Source organism: Xenopus tropicalis, chromosome 6 (genome assembly GCF_000004195.4).
Source record: "Xenopus tropicalis strain Nigerian chromosome 6, UCB_Xtro_10.0, whole genome shotgun sequence".
Classification (NCBI taxonomy): domain Eukaryota; kingdom Metazoa; phylum Chordata; class Amphibia; order Anura; family Pipidae; genus Xenopus; species Xenopus tropicalis.
Window position 1 is genome coordinate 6,416,705 of NC_030682.2, and position 18,453 is coordinate 6,435,157.

The window sequence follows — 18,453 nt, forward strand, 5'->3', positions numbered from 1 at the left end:
AACTGAAAACAGTCAGAAGAGAAAGGCAAATAAATAAAAAATAACTATAACAAATAAATAATGAAGAGCAACTGTAAAGTTGCTTAGAATTGGCCATTCTATAACATACTAATAGTTTGGTGCTGCCCTAGGCCGTGGGGCCCCTCCCTAGAGATTGTGAGGGACCCCCTGTTCCTGTAGGGTGATGTTGTTGTTCAGACCCAGAGATACGGAACATTAGCTCTAGTTATATAATGGAAGGAATGTGTAATGGGAACCATCTGGGCCCGGGACACTTTCCCTTTCTGTGCTATAACCCCCAGCGCCGGTACCAGCAGAAGCACAGACAGCGGGAGAGACGCCGGACAGACTGAGAGCCCAGAGATAACAGGATGAGTAGAACCTGGTGCCTGCTGGGAGCCATGGGCTTTATTCTGGCTGTAACGGGCCGGGTCCCCATGTCAGAACTCTCTGGCCCACAGAACAAGGCAATGAGCCTCACTACAGAGAATTTCTATGAGACCTACAGACCCAGGAACCACTTTATAGTCACCTCTGTACTGGGAGCCACACAGGAGGTAAGTACCACCCAGGGGGTAGGTTCCACTAACCCCGAAGGGCTATCTGCCCCCTGAGCTGCTCATGTGATGGATTCAAGTGAAAGTTCTAAGGTGCAAAATTTGCTGCAGATTTTTGGGCATTTATTTGTATCTGATCATTACCATTCTATTATATATATATATACTGTGTATATAACATTAAATCATTAAGTCGAGTTTCAGCGACATCCTTGTTTTCCCATCCTAGGACTTAGATGGAGGAATTTATGTACAGCTGCACCTCAAGCAAAAGCAAAGCAACTGCAGAAGGAGAGATTCATTACGAAAGGAATGCAAACCCCTCAGAAATGGGGTAAGAACAATCCCTACTATTAGTTAGAATAGTATGGAGAGATGGTGTCTATAGTAGCAGTGGGGGGGATAATAGCCTCTGGGAAGGGACTGGGGCTGTGGGATAGCAGGTATAGTAGGGAGAGATGGTGCCTATAGTAGCAGTGGGGGGATAATAGCCTCTGGGAAGGGACTGGGGCTGTGGGATAGCAGGTATAGTAGGGAGAGATGGTGCCTATAGTAGCAGTGGGGGGATAATAGCCTCTGGGAAGGGACTGGGGCTGTGGGATAGCAGGTATAGTAGGGAGAGATGGTGCCTATAGTAGCAGTGGGGGGATAATAGCCTCTGGGAAGGGACTGGGGCTGTGGGATAGCAGGTATAGTAGGGAGAGATGGTGCCTATAGTACCAGTGGGGGATAATAGCCTCTGGGAAGGGACTGGGGCCGTGGGATAGCAGGTATAGTAGGGAGAGATGGTGCCTATAGTAGCAGTGGGGGGATAATAGCCTCTGGGAAGGGACTGGGGCTGTGGGATAGCAGGTATAGTAGGGAGAGATGGTGCCTATAGTAGCAGTGGGATAATAGCCTCTGGGAAGGGACTGGGGCTGTGGGATAGCAGGTATAGTAGGGAGAGATGGTGCCTATAGTAGCAGTGTGATAATAGCCTCTGGGAAGGGACTGGGGCTGTGGGATAGCAGGTATAGTAGGGAGAGATGGTGCCTATAGTAGCAGTGGGGGATAATAGCCTCTGGGAAGGGACTGGGGCTGTGGGATAGCAGGTATAGTAGGGAGAGATGGTGCCTATAGTAGCAGTGAGGGGGATAATAGCCTCTGGGAAGGGACTGGGGCTGTGGGATAGCAGGTATAGTAGGGAGAGATGGTGCCTATAGTAGCAGTGGGGGATAATAGCCTCTGGGAAGGGACTGGGGCTGTGGGATAGCAGGTATAGTAGGGAGAGATGGTGCCTATAGTAGCAGTGGGGGATAATAGCCTCTGGGAAGGGACTGGGGCTGTGGGATAGCAGGTATAGTAGGGAGAGATGGTGCCTATAGTAGCAGTGAGGGGGATAATAGCCTCTGGGAAGGGACTGGGGCTGTGGGATAGTAGGTATAGTAGGGAGAGACGGTGCCTATAGTAGCAGTGGGGGGATAATAGCCTCTGGGAAGGGACTGGGGCTGTGGGATAGCAGGTATAGTAGGGAGAGATGGTGCCTATAGTAGCAGTGAGGGGGATAATAGCCTCTGGGAAGGGACTGGGGCTGTGGGATAGCAGGTATAGTAGGGAGAGATGGTGCCTATAGTAGCAGTGGGGGGATAATAGCCTCTGGGAAGGGACTGGGGCTGTGGGATAGCAGGTATAGTAGGGAGAGATGGTGCCTATAGTACCAGTGGGGGGATAACAGCCTCTGGGAAGGGACTGGGGCTGTGGGATAGCAGGTATAGTAGGGAGAGATGGTGCCTATAGTAGCAGTGGGGGGATAATAGCCTCTGGGAAGGGACTGGGGCTGTGGGATAGTAGGTATAGTAGGGAGAGATGGTGCCTATAGTAGCAGTGGGGGGACAATAGCCTCTGGGAAGGGACTGTGGCTGTGGGATAGCAGGTATAGTAGGGAGAGATGGTGCCTATAGTAGCAGTGGGGGGATAATAGCCTCTGGGAAGGGACTAGGGCTGTGGGATAGCAGGTATAGTAGGGAGAGATGGTGCCTATAGTAGCAGTGGGGGGATAATAGCCTCTGGGAAGGGACTGGGGCTGTGGGATAGCAGGTATAGTAGGGAGAGATGGTGCCTATAGTAGCAGTGGGGGGATAATAGCCTCTGGGAAGGGACTGGGGCTGTGGGATAGCAGGTATAGTAGGGAGAGATGGTGCCTATAGTAGCAGTGGGGGGATAATAGCCTCTGGGAAGGGACTAGGGCTGTGGGATAGCAGGTATAGTAGGGAGAGATGGTGCCTATAGTAGCAGTGGGGGATAATAGCCTCTGGGAAGGGACTGGGGCTGTGGGATAGCAGGTATAGTAGGGGGAGATGGTGCCTATAGTAGCAGTGGGGGGATAATAGCCTCTGGGAAGGGGCTGTGGCTGTGGGATAGCAGGTATAGTAGGGAGAGATGGTGCCTATAGTAGCAGTGGGGGGATAATAGCCTCTGGGAAGGACTGTGGCTGTGGGATAGCAGGTATAGTAGGGAGAGATGGTGCCTATAGTAGCAGTGGGGGGATAATAGCCTCTGGGAAGGGACTGGGGCTGTGGGATAGCAGGTATAGTAGGGAGAGATGGTGCCTATAGTAGCAGTGGGGGGATAATAGCCTCTGGGAAGGGACTGGGGCTGTGGGATAGCAGGTATAGTAGGGAGAGATGGTGCCTATAGTAGCAGTGGGGGGATAATAGCCTCTGGGAAGGGACTGGGGCTGTGGGATAGCAGGTATAGTAGGGAGAGATGGTGCCTATAGTAGCAATGGGGGGATAATAGCCTCTGGGAAGGGACAGAACTCCCATGTTGCTGGGTGGGTAAATATTTCCCCAGTTTTTCCAATTGAATTAAATCTCAATCCTATGGAGGGAAATGATGGATCTTGTTCTGTTGTATCTCAGGCCGAGTTCAGCTGCATCTCCTGCTTCTCGTTTCATTATCACAGTCACGACGTCATGTCCAAGTCAGTCAGTCACTGTGCGCAGAATTTGGTAGGTAATGGGTCGGGCGGAAGGATCATGGGAGTTGGACCCACAAGCTGTAACTGTTACACAGACAATGAGGTTGCCCAGTGAGTACTGGGACTACTAATTGTAGGTACAACACAGTAGAAGACGCTGTGGAAAGGAATAAACTGGAGATTCACACAGTGCTGAGCACTGACAGCCACCAGTAAAGCTTCAACGGTAACTGCCCCTCAGTCTCCCCACGATTAATATCTACTGGGCCCCTATCTGGGGGAGGTACCACCAGGGTACTGGCCTTTTTCTATCTCCTTGTTGGAGCCTCAGCTGCTCAACTAACTGGCCTATCACTAACTCTCGCCCCCACCGGTGAGCTCCATAAAACTAACCTAGCTCTATCTACCCCAGAAGTAGTAGAAGAAGTAGCCCATTCACCCCTGTGTAGCCTCTCCCCTACTCCACATCGCCACCTGGTGACCAGACTGGCAATAACACTACCTACATATAACTATTTTTCCATATGTACCCCTCTCACTCCCCTCTTCCTTGCTCAAAACATCAGAGCAATCACCCCTGGGTACAGCCCATTGGGTTTCGCTGGGCCTGCGCTGTATCACAGAGGAGTAAAGCAGGTCAGGCCTTCTACTGGATAATCTGGTATGTGAGGTTCCCATTGGCTGTATTGTGCCTTTCTCTCCCTATAGGAGCTGACTGGGCGCTGGGATACGCAATGCAGGGAAGTGAGGGATGAGGCACTGAGACCAATGTCTGGAGTGTACAGTTTCCTGCTTTCAGAGAATTAAGGTACGATGGTGATTTGGGGGAGCTGAAGTTACCGTGGTAACGATACAGTATCAGTACAGACATATATTTTGTGCCACTGGGCCGGATTAAGGGATTCCTGGTCCCGGTACTGAAAGTTTTGAGGGAGCAAAGTGGAAGGAGACTTGGACAATTTTTTAGGGAAGGTCACAAATGGAACGCTCTATTTAGATCTTCCATCCAATGGCCTCTCATTAAGGACCCTTAGGTCACATGACTTCACTAAAATGTCCTCATCGGTGCTACTATTCCTTCTCAATCTGAGGAGCTGCCCAGTGGGTGCGCCCCTAAATAGATGTTTCTGGTGACACAAATCAACATGGTAAAGCGTTACACTTTGGGCATTCAAGCTTGCTACAATACGGTTTTATTGGGAATAATTGCATTCCAGCTTAAAGAAAAACACTCGCAGTAATGCTGCTCTGAGTCCTCTGTCAAAAGAAACACAGCATTTCTTTCCTTCTATTCTGTACACATGTTCTTTAGTATCAAACTGGCCACTCTCAGCTTAAACCTCCAGGGTTTGACCTTGAGCATGCTCAGCTTGCTCCCCTCTCTCTCCCTCCCTTCTCCCGTCTCCCTCCTCCCCCTCCCTTTTCTTCTGTAATCTGAGCCCAGAGCATAGAGAAGCTCGTGGAAAGTGATGTCAGACCAAGCTAAAATGGCAGCTGCTTTCTTAAACAACCCCAGGGAGCTTCTATGGCTATTTAGTCATGTATGAAATAGAATTCTATAGAATAAAATATCATTCTGGTTTTCCATTGGATGAGAGACCTAATGGCCTAGGCAGAACTTAATGCAATTGAGATTTACCCATCAGGCCTCAAGAGCTGTAAGTGCCACAGTGCCCCAGTCTCCTATGGGTGCCATTGCTGGTGTGCCAGAGAGGCAAGGGGCCTATTTTCAGATACAATATTATACTATATTCTCTATATCGGTGGCTATTGGCCAGCTTGTGGCTGCAATCATTGTCCTCTATAATGTCTAAGTAAGAAGGTTCAACTACAAAAACCATTGGGTCCACGGGTCTCTTTGTATGACATCAATGGGCTCCAAATCAGGAATACAATGAACCAATCCTGGTATTTTCAAGTAGGCATTTAGGTTTAGGGCCTGGGCACATGGAGTGTATGCTCCGATTCTGTCCACCCTAGGTTTTCTCCTTCAGGCTGAGAGAAGCGCAGGCAAAAAAGCAAAAGAAGGAGGAGCTTCAGGCTAGACAAGGAAGTAACTAAAAGAGCTGCAGTTCAGCTGCTTGTAATAGAGAAACAAAACAAATCTGCCTACAGGGAGGAAGGTAAGTGATTCCGGGGGCTGTACTGAGTCATTTTAGAGATTAGTAGTAATGTCAGTTGCAATGGAATAAAATGCCAGGATCCAGTCGATATGGAGCTATTTATAGCAGATAACTGACCAACTATCCAGAAACAATGGGCCGGCGCTAATATAGTGACTACAATTATCTGATTTTATAATGAATAAATAACCATGTGATTGTTCTGCTCCCCAACCCCCATTGGGCACCTTTAGGCCTCCTGTAACAGAGGAAGAGAAGAAGCTGGAAGCCCAGTGATTGGTGGATATCCATAAGAACAACCCCCTGAAGACCCACCCACATTAACCCCTTATCTACTATTATATTATATATTATATATATTCTCGCCTGTATTTTCCTTATTGGAGTATATTAGAATGAATACGGCCCATCTGTCATGTCAAACGGCCGAGCAGCCCCGGGCAGGTGTTATTTACCATTACTAATGTGACATGTGACATGTTAGTAAATATCATTGCATTCCAGCTGTGCTGCTTGTTTTTGTCTGATTTCACAATAGAAAACCTCCGGGCTCATGTAGGAACACGAGTGGATGTTGCAATAATTCTCTCTTTACCAACAAACGTTTATACGTGCTTCTCAGTATTTTCGACTTTGCCCCAAAACAGGGCCAGTGGGGGCCACAGAGCTGCTTTCAGTAGGTCACAGCCAATCGGCCGCAAGTTGATGACTGGGGTTGTCACCATTGGCTGGATCGATATAAAATGAACTTCCTGTATATCTAATTAACAATTAGCAATAATTAGTGATAAGCGAATCTGTCCCATTTTGCTTTGCTCAAAAACTTCCGAAACTTAGATACTTACCGAAGGTTGTTCCCCCTGATTGACACATAATGCAGCCAATCACAGTCCCCCATGTCATAGCTCCACCCCCAATATCACTGATCTGCCCCCTAAATGTCACACAATGTAAAGATGAAAAGGTGGGAATCCTACTCAGCAGGGGCGGGAAAAGCCAACCGGGCGCTCTAGGCAACCTGACCGGCCCCCTCGCCCCGCATCCTCCACCAACACGCGGAGTGACATTGTGGGGGGGATGTCACTGTTCAAGAGACAGCGGGGGGCAAGGGAGTGAGGACCAAGGGCAGGCAGGAGAGGTACCTGGTCACCCACAATTTTACATGGATCATCTCCACCCTCCCTTTGATGGCTGTTCCGCATTGGACGTCTGCAGTCATGTGGTCTATGTTTAGTCATCTTTAGAATTGGCCTGTAGGTGCTGGAGCATAAGGCGGAGTCTAGTGCCAAGGGGCTCATTTACCACTGCAGCCGCCATCTGCCCCCGCCCATTCACCATGGTGCCCTGATCATAATAAGCCCCATGTGGAAGTGCAGGGGCAGATTTGCACATAAACCCTTATAAATTGCATCTATAGGGCTCTCTATTGCAGCCATTTTGGGGCCCCCACACTTCCTTGAGCTCGGGCAGAATCTATAGATACACTGCGCGCTTACACCCCAACTCATTGCATTAAACCTACCAGCCCCCCCGGTGCCAAGCAGGGGCCACAGCCGCACAATAATAACAATTAGGGAGGAGTTTAGACTCCTAATATTTATATATAACTGAGTTCTCCAATGGAAAAGCCTTCTGTTGGTAAAGTCCCCCCCAAATAGTCTCCCTTCTTCCATGGAAGGGCCCTTTATAGACACAGAGTGCTTGTAAGAGCCCCCCCTGCAATGTTAGGGTGATGTTGTTGTTCCGCAGAGAGAGGAGTCAGCTCTGTGTATTAATATACATAGGAAGGAATGTGTAATGGGAACCATCTGGGCCCGGGACACTTTCCCTTTCTGTGCTATAACCCCCAGCGCCGGTACCAGCAGAAGCACAGACAGCGGGAGAGACGCCGGACAGACTGAGAGCCCAGAGATAACAGGATGAGTAGAACCTGGTGCCTGCTGGGAGCCATGGGCTTTATTCTGGCTGTAACGGGCCGGGTCCCCATGTCAGAACTCTCTGGCCCACAGAACAAGGCAATGAGCCTCACTACAGAGAATTTCTATGAGACCTACAGACCCAGGAACCTCTTTATAGTCACCTCTGTACTGGGAGCCACACAGGAGGTAAGTACCACCCAGGGGGTAGGTTCCACTAACAGACAGACAGACAGACAGATAGACAGACACAGACAGACAGACAGACAGACAGACAGACAGATAGATAGATAGATAGATAAAATTATATCTTTAGTTCAAGTTTAAACTAAGTGTTTGTTTTACCATTCTAGGACACACCTGGAAGTGTTTATGTACAGCTGCACTTCAAGCAAAAGCAAAGCAACTGCAGAAGGAGCAATTCATTACGAAAGGAATGCAAACCCCTCAGAAATGGGGTAAGAACAATCCCTACTATTAGTTGGAATAGTATGGAGAGATGGTGCCTATAGTAGAAGTGGGGGGATAATAGCCTCTGGGAAGGGACTGGGGCTGTGGGATAGCAGGTATAGTAGGGAGAGATGGTGCCTATAGTAGCAGTGGGGGGATAATAGCCTCTGGGAAGGGACTGGGCTGTGGGATAGCAGGTATAGTAGGGAGAGATGGTGCCTATAGTAGCAGTGGGGGGATAATAGCCTCTGGGAAGGGACTGGGGCTGTGGGATAGCAGGTATAGTAGGGAGAGATGGTGCCTATAGTAGCAGTGGGGGGATAATAGCCTCTGGGAAGGGACTGGGGCTGTGGGATAGCAGGTATAGTAGGGAGAGATGGTGCCTATAGTAGCAGTGGGGGGATAATAGCCTCTGGGAAGGGACTGGGCTGTGGGATAGCAGGTATAGTAGGGAGAGATGGTGCCTATAGTAGCAGTGGGGGGATAATAGCCTCTGGGAAGGGACTGGGGCTGTGGGATAGCAGGTATAGTAGGGAGAGATGGTGCCTATAGTAGCAGTGGGGGATAATAGCCTCTGGGAAGGGACTGGGGCTGTGGGATAGCAGGTATAGTAGGGAGAGATGGTGCCTATAGTAGCAGTGGGGGGATAATAGCCTCTGGGAAGGGACTGGGGCTGTGGGATAGCAGGTATAGTAGGGAGAGATGGTGCCTATAGTAGCAGTGGGGGGATAATAGCCTCTGGGAAGGGACTGGGGCTGTGGGATAGCAGGTATAGTAGGGAGAGATGGTGCCTATAGTAGCAGTGGGGGGATAATAGCCTCTGGGAAGGGACTGGGGCTGTGGGATAGCAGGTATAGTAGGGAGAGATGGTGCCTATAGTAGCAGTGGGGGGATAATAGCCTCTGGGAAGGGACTGGGGCTGTGGGATAGCAGGTATAGTAGGGAGAGATGGTGCCTATAGTAGCAGTGGGGGGATAATAGCCTCTGGGAAGGGACTGGGGCTGTGGGATAGCAGGTATAGTAGGGAGAGATGGTGCCTATAGTAGCAGTGGGGGGATAATAGCCTCTGGGAAGGGACTGGGGCTGTGGGATAGCAGGTATAGTAGGGAGAGATGGTGCCTATAGTAGCAGTGGGGGGATAATAGCCTCTGGGAAGGGACTGGGGCTGTGGGATAGCAGGTATAGTAGGGAGAGATGGTGCCTATAGTAGCAGTGGGGGATAATAGCCTCTGGGAAGGGACTGGGGCTGTGGGATAGCAGGTATAGTAGGGAGAGATGGTGCCTATAGTAGCAGTGGGGGGATAATAGCCTCTGGGAAGGGACTGGGGCTGTGGGATAGCAGGTATAGTAGGGAGAGATGGTGCCTATAGTAGCAGTGGGGGGATAATAGCCTCTGGGAAGGGACTGGGGCTGTGGGATAGCAGGTATAGTAGGGAGAGATGGTGCCTATAGTAGCAGTGGGGGGATAATAGCCTCTGGGAAGGGACTGGGGCTGTGGGATAGCAGGTATAGTAGGGAGAGATGGTGCCTATAGTAGCAGTGGGGGGATAATAGCCTCTGGGAAGGGACTGGGGCTGTGGGATAGCAGGTATAGTAGGGAGAGATGGTGCCTATAGTAGCAGTGGGGGGATAATAGCCTCTGGGAAGGGACTGGGGCTGTGGGATAGCAGGTATAGTAGGGAGAGATGGTGCCTATAGTAGCAGTGGGGGGATAATAGCCTCTGGGAAGGGACTGGGGCTGTGGGATAGCAGGTATAGTAGGGAGAGATGGTGCCTATAGTAGCAGTGGGGGGATAATAGCCTCTGGGAAGGGACTGGGGCTGTGGGATAGCAGGTATAGTAGGGAGAGATGGTGCCTATAGTAGCAGTGGGGGATAATAGCCTCTGGGAAGGGACTGGGGCTGTGGGATAGCAGGTATAGTAGGGAGAGATGGTGCCTATAGTAGCAGTGGGGGGATAATAGCCTCTGGGAAGGGACTGGGGCTGTGGGATAGCAGGTATAGTAGGGAGAGATGGTGCCTATAGTAGCAGTGGGGGGATAATAGCCTCTGGGAAGGGACTGGGGCTGTGGATAGCAGGTATAGTAGGGAGAGATGGTGCCTATAGTAGCAGTGGGGGATAATAGCCTCTGGGAAGGGACTGGGGCTGTGGGATAGCAGGTATAGTAGGGAGAGATGGTGCCTATAGTAGCAGTGGGGGGATAATAGCCTCTGGGAAGGGACTGGGGCTGTGGGATAGCAGGTATAGTAGGGAGAGATGGTGCCTATAGTAGCAGTGGGGGGATAATAGCCTCTGGGAAGGGACTGGGCTGTGGATAGCAGGTATAGTAGGGAGAGATGGTGCCTATAGTAGCAGTGGGGGGATAATAGCCTCTGGGAAGGGACTGGGGCTGTGGGATAGCAGGTATAGTAGGGAGAGATGGTGCCTATAGTAGCAGTGGGGGGATAATAGCCTCTGGGAAGGGACTGGGGCTGTGGGATAGCAGGTATAGTAGGGAGAGATGGTGCTATAGTAGCAGTGGGATAATAGCCTCTGGGAAGGGACTGGGGCTGTGGGATAGCAGGTATAGTAGGGAGAGATGGTGCCTATAGTAGCAGTGGGGGGATAATAGCCTCTGGGAAGGGACTGGGGCTGTGGGATAGCAGGTATAGTAGGGAGAGATGGTGCCTATAGTAGCAGTGGGGGGATAATAGCCTCTGGGAAGGGACTGGGGCTGTGGGATAGCAGGTATAGTAGGGAGAGATGGTGCCTATAGTAGCAGTGGGGGGATAATAGCCTCTGGGAAGGGACTGGGGCTGTGGGATAGCAGGTATAGTAGGGAGAGATGGTGCCTATAGTAGCAGTGGGGGATAATAGCCTCTGGGAAGGGACTGGGGCTGTGGGATAGCAGGTATAGTAGGGAGAGATGGTGCCTATAGTAGCAGTGGGGGGATAATAGCCTCTGGGAAGGGACTGGGCTGTGGGATAGCAGGTATAGTAGGGAGAGATGGTGCCTATAGTAGCAGTGGGGGGATAATAGCCTCTGGGAAGGGACTGGGGCTGTGGGATAGCAGGTATAGTAGGGAGAGATGGTGCCTATAGTAGCAGTGGGGGGATAATAGCCTCTGGGAAGGGACTGGGGCTGTGGGATAGCAGGTATAGTAGGGAGAGATGGTGCCTATAGTAGCAGTGGGGGGATAATAGCCTCTGGGAAGGGACTGGGGCTGTGGGATAGCAGGTATAGTAGGGAGAGATGGTGCCTATAGTAGCAGTGGGGGGATAATAGCCTCTGGGAAGGGACTGGGGCTGTGGATAGCAGGTATAGTAGGGAGAGATGGTGCCTATAGTAGCAGTGGGGGGATAATAGCCTCTGGGAAGGGACTGGGGCTGTGGGATAGCAGGTATAGTAGGGAGAGATGGTGCCTATAGTAGCAGTGGGGGGATAATAGCCTCTGGGAAGGGACTGGGGCTGTGGGATAGCAGGTATAGTAGGGAGAGATGGTGCCTATAGTAGCAGTGGGGGGATAATAGCCTCTGGGAAGGGACTGGGGCTGTGGATAGCAGGTATAGTAGGAGAGATGGTGCCTATAGTAGCAGTGGGGGGATAATAGCCTCTGGGAAGGGACTGGGGCTGTGGGATAGCAGGTATAGTAGGGAGAGATGGTGCCTATAGTAGCAGTGGGGGGATAATAGCCTCTGGGAAGGGACTGGGGCTGTGGGATAGCAGGTATAGTAGGGAGAGATGGTGCCTATAGTAGCAGTGGGGGATAATAGCCTCTGGGAAGGGACTGGGGCTGTGGGATAGCAGGTATAGTAGGGAGAGATGGTGCCTATAGTAGCAGTGGGGGGATAATAGCCTCTGGGAAGGGACTGGGGCTGTGGGATAGCAGGTATAGTAGGGAGAGATGGTGCCTATAGTAGCAGTGGGGGGATAATAGCCTCTGGGAAGGGACTGGGGCTGTGGGATAGCAGGTATAGTAGGGAGAGATGGTGCCTATAGTAGCAGTGGGGGGATAATAGCCTCTGGGAAGGGACTGGGGCTGTGGGATAGCAGGTATAGTAGGGAGAGATGGTGCCTATAGTAGCAGTGGGGGGATAATAGCCTCTGGGAAGGGACTGGGGCTGTGGGATAGCAGGTATAGTAGGGAGAGATGGTGCCTATAGTAGCAGTGGGGGGATAATAGCCTCTGGGAAGGGACTGGGGCTGTGGGATAGCAGGTATAGTAGGGAGAGATGGTGCCTATAGTAGCAGTGGGGGGATAATAGCCTCTGGGAAGGGACTGGGGCTGTGGGATAGCAGGTATAGTAGGGAGAGATGGTGCCTATAGTAGCAGTGGGGGGATAATAGCCTCTGGGAAGGGACTGGGGCTGTGGGATAGCAGGTATAGTAGGGAGAGATGGTGCCTATAGTAGCAGTGGGGGGATAATAGCCTCTGGGAAGGGACTGGGGCTGTGGGATAGCAGGTATAGTAGGGAGAGATGGTGCCTATAGTAGCAGTGGGGGGATAATAGCCTCTGGAAGGGACTGGGGCTGTGGGATAGCAGGTATAGTAGGGAGAGATGGTGCCTATAGTAGCAGTGGGGGGATAATAGCCTCTGGGAAGGGACTGGGGCTGTGGGATAGCAGGTATAGTAGGGAGAGATGGTGCCTATAGTAGCAGTGGGGGGATAATAGCCCTCTGGGAAGGGACTGGGGCTGTGGGATAGCAGGTATAGTAGGGAGAGATGGTGCCTATAGTAGCAGTGGGGGGATAATAGCCTCTGGGAAGGGACTGGGGCTGTGGGATAGCAGGTATAGTAGGGAGAGATGGTGCCTATAGTAGCAGTGGGGGGATAATAGCCTCTGGGAAGGGACTGGGGCTGTGGGATAGCAGGTATAGTAGGGAGAGATGGTGCCTATAGTAGCAGTGGGGGGATAATAGCCTCTGGAAGGGACTGGGGCTGTGGGATAGCAGGTATAGTAGGGAGAGATGGTGCCTATAGTAGCAGTGGGGGGATAATAGCCTCTGGGAAGGGACTGGGCTGTGGGATAGCAGGTATAGTAGGGAGAGATGGTGCCTATAGTAGCAGTGGGGGGATAATAGCCTCTGGGAAGGGACTGGGGCTGTGGGATAGCAGGTATAGTAGGGAGAGATGGTGCCTATAGTAGCAGTGGGGGATAATAGCCTCTGGGAAGGGGACTGTGGCTGTGGGATAGCAGGTATAGTAGGGAGAGATGGTGCCTATAGTAGCAGTGGGGGGGATAATAGCCTCTGGGAAGGGACTGGGGCTGTGGGATAGCAGGTATAGTAGGGAGAGATGGTGCCTATAGTAGCAGTGGGGGGGATAATAGCCTCTGGGAAGGGACTGGGGGCTGTGGGATAGCAGGTATAGTAGGGAGAGATGGTGCCTATAGTAGCAGTGGGGGATAATAGCCTCTGGGAAGGGACTGGGGCTGTGGGATAGCAGGTATAGTAGGGAGAGATGGTGCCTATAGTAGCAGTGGGATAATAGCCTCTGGGAAGGGACTGGGGCTGTGGGATAGCAGGTATAGTAGGGAGAGATGGTGCCTATAGTAGCAGTGGGGGGATAATAGCCTCTGGGAAAGGGACTGGGGCTGTGGGATAGCAGGTATAGTAGGGAGAGATGGTGCCTATAGTAGCAGTGGGGGGATAATAGCCTCTGGGAAGGGACTGGGGCTGTGGGATAGCAGGTATAGTAGGGAGAGATGGTGCCTATAGTAGCAGTGGGGGGGAATAATAGCCTCTGGGAAGGGACTGGGGCTGTGGGATAGCAGGTATAGTAGGGAGAGATGGTGCCTATAGTAGCAGTGGGGGGATAATAGCCTCTGGGAAGGGACTGGGGCTGTGGATAGCAGGTATAGTAGGGAGAGATGGTGCCTATAGTAGCAGTGGGGGATAATAGCCTCTGGGAAGGGACTGGGGCTGTGGGATAGCAGGCTATAGTAGGGAGAGATGGTGCCTATAGTAGCAGTGGGGGGATAATAGCCTCTGGGAAGGGACTGGGGCTGTGGATAGCAGGTTATAGTAGGGAGAGATGGTGCCTATAGTAGCAGTGGGGGGATAATAGCCTCTGGGAAGGGACTGGGGCTGTGGGATAGCAGGTATAGTAGGGAAAGATGGTGCCTATAGTAGCAGTGGGGGGATAATAGCCTCTGGGAAGGGACTGGGCTGTGGGATAGCAGGTATAGTAGGGAGAGATGGTGCCTATAGTAGCAGTGGGGGGATAATAGCCTCTGGGAAGGGACTGGGGCTGTGGGACTAGCAGGTATAGTAGGGAGAGATGGTGCCTATAGTAGCAGTGGGGGATAATAGCCTCTGGGAAGGGACTGGGCTGTGGGATAGCAGGTATAGTAGGGAGAGATGGTGCCTATAGTAGCAGTGGGGGGATAATAGGCCTCTGGGAAGGGACTGGGCTGTGGGATAGCAGGTATAGTAGGGAGAGATGGTGCCTATAGTAGCAGTGGGGGGATAATAGCCTCTGGGAAGGGACTGGGGCTGTGGATAGCAGGTATAGTAGGGAGAGATGGTGCCTATAGTAGCAGTGGGGGGATAATAGCCTCTGGGAAGGGACTGGAGCTGTGGGGATAGGAGGTATAGTAGGGAGAGATGGTGGCCTATAGTAGCAGTGGGGGGATAATAGCCTCTGGGAAGGGACTGGGGCTGTGGGATAGCAGGTATAGTAGGGAGAGATGGTGCCTATAGTAGCAGTGGGGGGATAATAGCCTCTGGGAAGGGACTGGGGCTGTGGGACAGCAGGTATAGTAGGGAGAGATGGGTGCCTATAGTAGCAGTGGGGGGATAATAGCCTCTGGGAAGGGACTGGGGCTGTGGGATAGCAGGTATAGTAGGGAGAGATGGTGCCTATAGTAGCAGTGGGGGGATAAAAGCCTCTGGGAAGGGACTAGGGCTGTGGGATAGCAGGTATAGTAGGGAGAGATGGTGCCTATAGTAGCAGTGGGGGATAAAAGCCTCTGGGAAGGGACTAGGGCTGTGGGGATAGCAGGTATAGTAGGGAGAGATGGTGCCTATAGTAGCAGTGGGGGGATAATAGCCTCTGGGAAGGGACTGGGGCTGTGGGATAGCAGGTATAGTAGGGAGAGATGGTGCCTATAGTAGCAGTGGGGGGATAATAGCCTCTGGGAAGGGACTGGGGCTGTGGGATAGCAGGTATAGTAGGGAGAGATGGTGCCTATAGTAGCAGTGGGGGGATAATAGCCTCTGGGAAGGGACTGGGGCTGTGGATAGCAGGTATAGTAGGGAGAGATGGTGCCTATAGTAGCAGTGGGGGATAATAGCCTCTGGGAAGGGACTGGGGCTGTGGGATAGCAGGTATAGTAGGGAGAGATGGTGCCTATAGTAGCAGTGGGGGGATAATAGCCTCTGGGAAGGGACTGGGGCTGTGGGATAGCAGGTATAGTAGGGAGAGATGGTGCCTATAGTAGCAGTGGGGGGATAATAGCCTCTGGGAAGGGACTGGGGCTGTGGGATAGCAGGTATAGTAGGGAGAGATGGTGCCTATAGTAGCAGTGGGGGGATAATAGCCTCTGGGAAGGGACTGGGGCTGTGGGATAGCAGGTATAGTAGGGAGAGATGGTGCCTATAGTAGCAGTGGGGGGATAATAGCCTCTGGGAAGGGACTGGGGCTGTGGGATAGCAGGTATAGTAGGGAGAGATGGTGCCTATAGTAGCAGTGGGGGATAATAGCCTCTGGGAAGGGACTGGGGCTGTGGGATAGCAGGTATAGTAGGGAGAGATGGTGCCTATAGTAGCAGTGGGGGGATAATAGCCTCTGGGAAGGGACTGGGGCTGTGGGATAGCAGGTATAGTAGGGAGAGATGGTGCCTATAGTAGCAGTGGGGGGATAATAGCCTCTGGGAAGGGACTGGGGCTGTGGGATAGCAGGTATAGTAGGGAGAGATGGTGCCTATAGTAGCAGTGGGGGGATAATAGCCTCTGGGAAGGGACTGGGGCTGTGGGATAGCAGGTATAGTAGGGAGAGATGGTGCCTATAGTAGCAGTGGGGGGATAATAGCCTCTGGGAAGGGACTGGGGCTGTGGGATAGCAGGTATAGTAGGGAGAGATGGTGCCTATAGTAGCAGTGGGGATAATAGCCTCTGGGAAGGGACTGGGGCTGTGGGATAGCAGGCATAGTAGGAAGAGATGGTGCCTATAGTAGCAGTGGGGGGATAATAGCCTCTGGGAAGGGACTGGGGCTGTGGGATAGCAGGTTATAGTAGGGAGAGATGGTGCCTATAGTAGCAGTGGGGGGATAATAGCCTCTGGGAAGGGACTGGGGCTGTGGGATAGCAGGTATAGTAGGGAGAGATGGTGCCTATAGTAGCAGTGGGGGGATAATAGCCTCTGGGAAGGGACTGGGGCTGTGGGATAGCAGGTATAGTAGGGAGAGATGGTGCCTATAGTAGCAGTGGGGGGATAAAAGCCTCTGGGAAGGGACTAGGGCTGTGGGATAGCAGGTATAGTAGGGAGAGATGGTGCCTATAGTAGCAGTGGGGGGATAATAGCCTCTGGGAAGGGACTGGGGCTGTGGGATAGCAGGTATAGTAGGGAGAGATGGTGCCTATAGTAGCAGTGGGGGGATAATAGCCTCTGGGAAGGGACTGGGGCTGTGGGATACCAGGTATAGTAGGGAGAGATGGTGCCTATAGTAGCAGTGGGGGGATAATAGCCTCTGGGAAGGGGCTGTGGATAAACTATTTGTGTACTTTCTGTTGTATCTGTTCCTCTCAGGCCGAGTTCAGCTGCTTTTCCTGCTTTTGGTTCAAAAATAACAGCGACAAAGCTTCATCCAAGTTCATTCGCTGCGCCCAGAATTCGGTAGGTAACGGGTTTGTGTTTTGGCTCCTCGGCTCGTAGTGTAAGTTACGGAACTGCCAGGCACTTGGGTTATTGGGGGGCAGTGCCAGGTTTATAGGGAACATTAGGGGGCGCTCTCTTTTATTTTACCTTTGTGTCTGTGCCATTCTTATCAGCGTTACTTGCCCTTTGTTTCTTTCTCTACAGGAGCAGATTGGGCAGTGGGAGGAGGAATGCAATGATCTGAGGAATAAAGGAATCCAGTTGCCCGATATGTACAGACTCAATGCAAGGTCAAGGTATGAGGGTTCCGTGGGGGAACAGAGAGGGGGAGGAATTTACCGGCGACTAATAGCTGAAATTCTTGAAAAAACAATTTGTTGTCTTGTATTTACCACAGTTGGCATATGGCTTAAATGAGAGGAAAGGTAAAAACTCAGAAAGAAATACAGCCATAAGCACTCACAGAAACACTGCACTGAGTCCTCTATCAAAAGAAACACAGGATTTCTTGTCTCCTTTTTTGTAAACATGTTCTTAGGGTATCAGACTTCTTCACTCAGAAAGATCCTTTATTTTGGGCCTGGAGTCTGAGCAGCTCTCTCCCCTCTCCTGCCCCCCCATTAGAATTTATAAAACTCACTCCCCCCTCCCTTAGGAATGTGTGAACTGAGCTATAATAGCCAGAGCTGCAGCAGGAAGCTACAGAGACCAAGCTAAAATGGCAGCTGCTATGTTAAACAAACAGAGGGAGCTTCTAGGGCTGTTACTCAGGCAGGTAGAGCTTTCTGCAGAATAAATATAGGGTTCTAGGTGGCACTAATGTGGCTAATCTATTGGCAGTTTAATACTGGCCCAGCCCCCTGCCCTCCCAGTGCCCCAAGACTATTTCTGCTGCCGCTCCATGCAGGGTTCCTGCTCACAAAAAATCCCTTAATATATTGGCTGTTCCCTTTTCATGTGACTACAGTACAGCCAATGGGAACACTTTATCAATGGACACTTGTTCCTAGTTGGCTGATTAGTTTCATGAACATCGATATCAATCAAGTGCCGGAGGGGAGAGAGGCCAAGCACGGGGCAGACGTGGACTTTCCTGGGGTCAGTCCTCCCTGGGGACCAAGTAAGTCCCCGGGAAATGGGGACAAATGGGAACCTTGACTTACAGCACCTGTTACACAACGTTGGTGTTCCCACCTCACTGACAATAGGGCAGATACACTGAGTGTAACATATACAGTCACCTGGTTATGGGATCCACATCTGTATATTCACTGTGACTGCTATTATCTGATTTTATGATGAATAAGTAACCATGTGATTGTTCTGCTCTCCAACCCCCATTGGGCACCTTTAGGCGGCCTGTAACAGAGGAAGAGATGGAGCTGAAAGCCCAATGATTGGTGGATATCCATAAGAACAACCCCCTGAAGATCCTCTCAAATTTATCTCAGGAACCTCCCTCCGGCCGTATCTACTGTTATATATTATATTATATATTCTCACCAGTATTTCTGTTATTGGGATATATAGAGACCAACCAGGCACAGGCCTGAAGAAACATTATTAAATATCATTGCATTCCAACCGAGTTGCTTGTTTTGTTCTTTGCTATTGAATTTGTCTCCCAACAGACAAGCTTGGGGCCAGCT

At 51.3% G+C, this 18,453-nt stretch overlaps 1 protein-coding gene across 3 annotated transcripts; it reads left to right on the forward strand.

Annotated features, from left to right (window-relative positions):
- Positions 1–234: 234 nt before the first annotated feature.
- On the forward strand, positions 235–18,389 carry LOC116411652 (retinoic acid receptor responder protein 2-like). Of its 3 annotated transcripts, none has more exons than XM_031904397.1 (5): positions 235–557; positions 787–891; positions 3,458–3,547; positions 4,225–4,324; positions 5,873–6,142. In XM_031904397.1, exons 1-4 carry the CDS (start codon positions 372–374, stop codon positions 4,321–4,323), a joined length of 480 nt encoding a protein of 159 aa, XP_031760257.1. In that variant the 5' UTR covers positions 235–371; the 3' UTR covers position 4,324; positions 5,873–6,142. The 3 variants fall into 3 exon arrangements, with proteins under 3 accessions (XP_031760257.1, XP_031760256.1, XP_031760255.1); XM_031904396.1 differs by lacking the exons at positions 3,458–3,547; positions 4,225–4,324; positions 5,873–6,142 and adding exons at positions 16,736–16,822; positions 17,009–17,100; positions 18,159–18,389 and having other exon boundaries at positions 236–557; XM_031904395.1 differs by lacking the exons at positions 235–557; positions 787–891; positions 3,458–3,547; positions 4,225–4,324; positions 5,873–6,142 and adding exons at positions 6,753–7,744; positions 7,909–8,013; positions 16,736–16,822; positions 17,009–17,100; positions 18,159–18,389.
- Positions 18,390–18,453: the final 64 nt, after the last annotated feature.

Coding starts and splice junctions, on each gene's coding strand:
- LOC116411652 (XM_031904396.1), top strand. CDS start 372: ATGAGTAGAACCTGGTGCCTGCTGGGAGCCATGGGCTTTATTCTGGCT. Junction 558..786: donor TACTGGGAGCCACACAGGAG/GTAAGTACCACC, acceptor TTCCCATCCTAG/GACTTAGATGGAGGAATTTA. Junction 17,101..18,158: donor AGACTCAATGCAAGGTCAAG/GTATGAGGGTTC, acceptor GGGCACCTTTAG/GCGGCCTGTAACAGAGGAAG.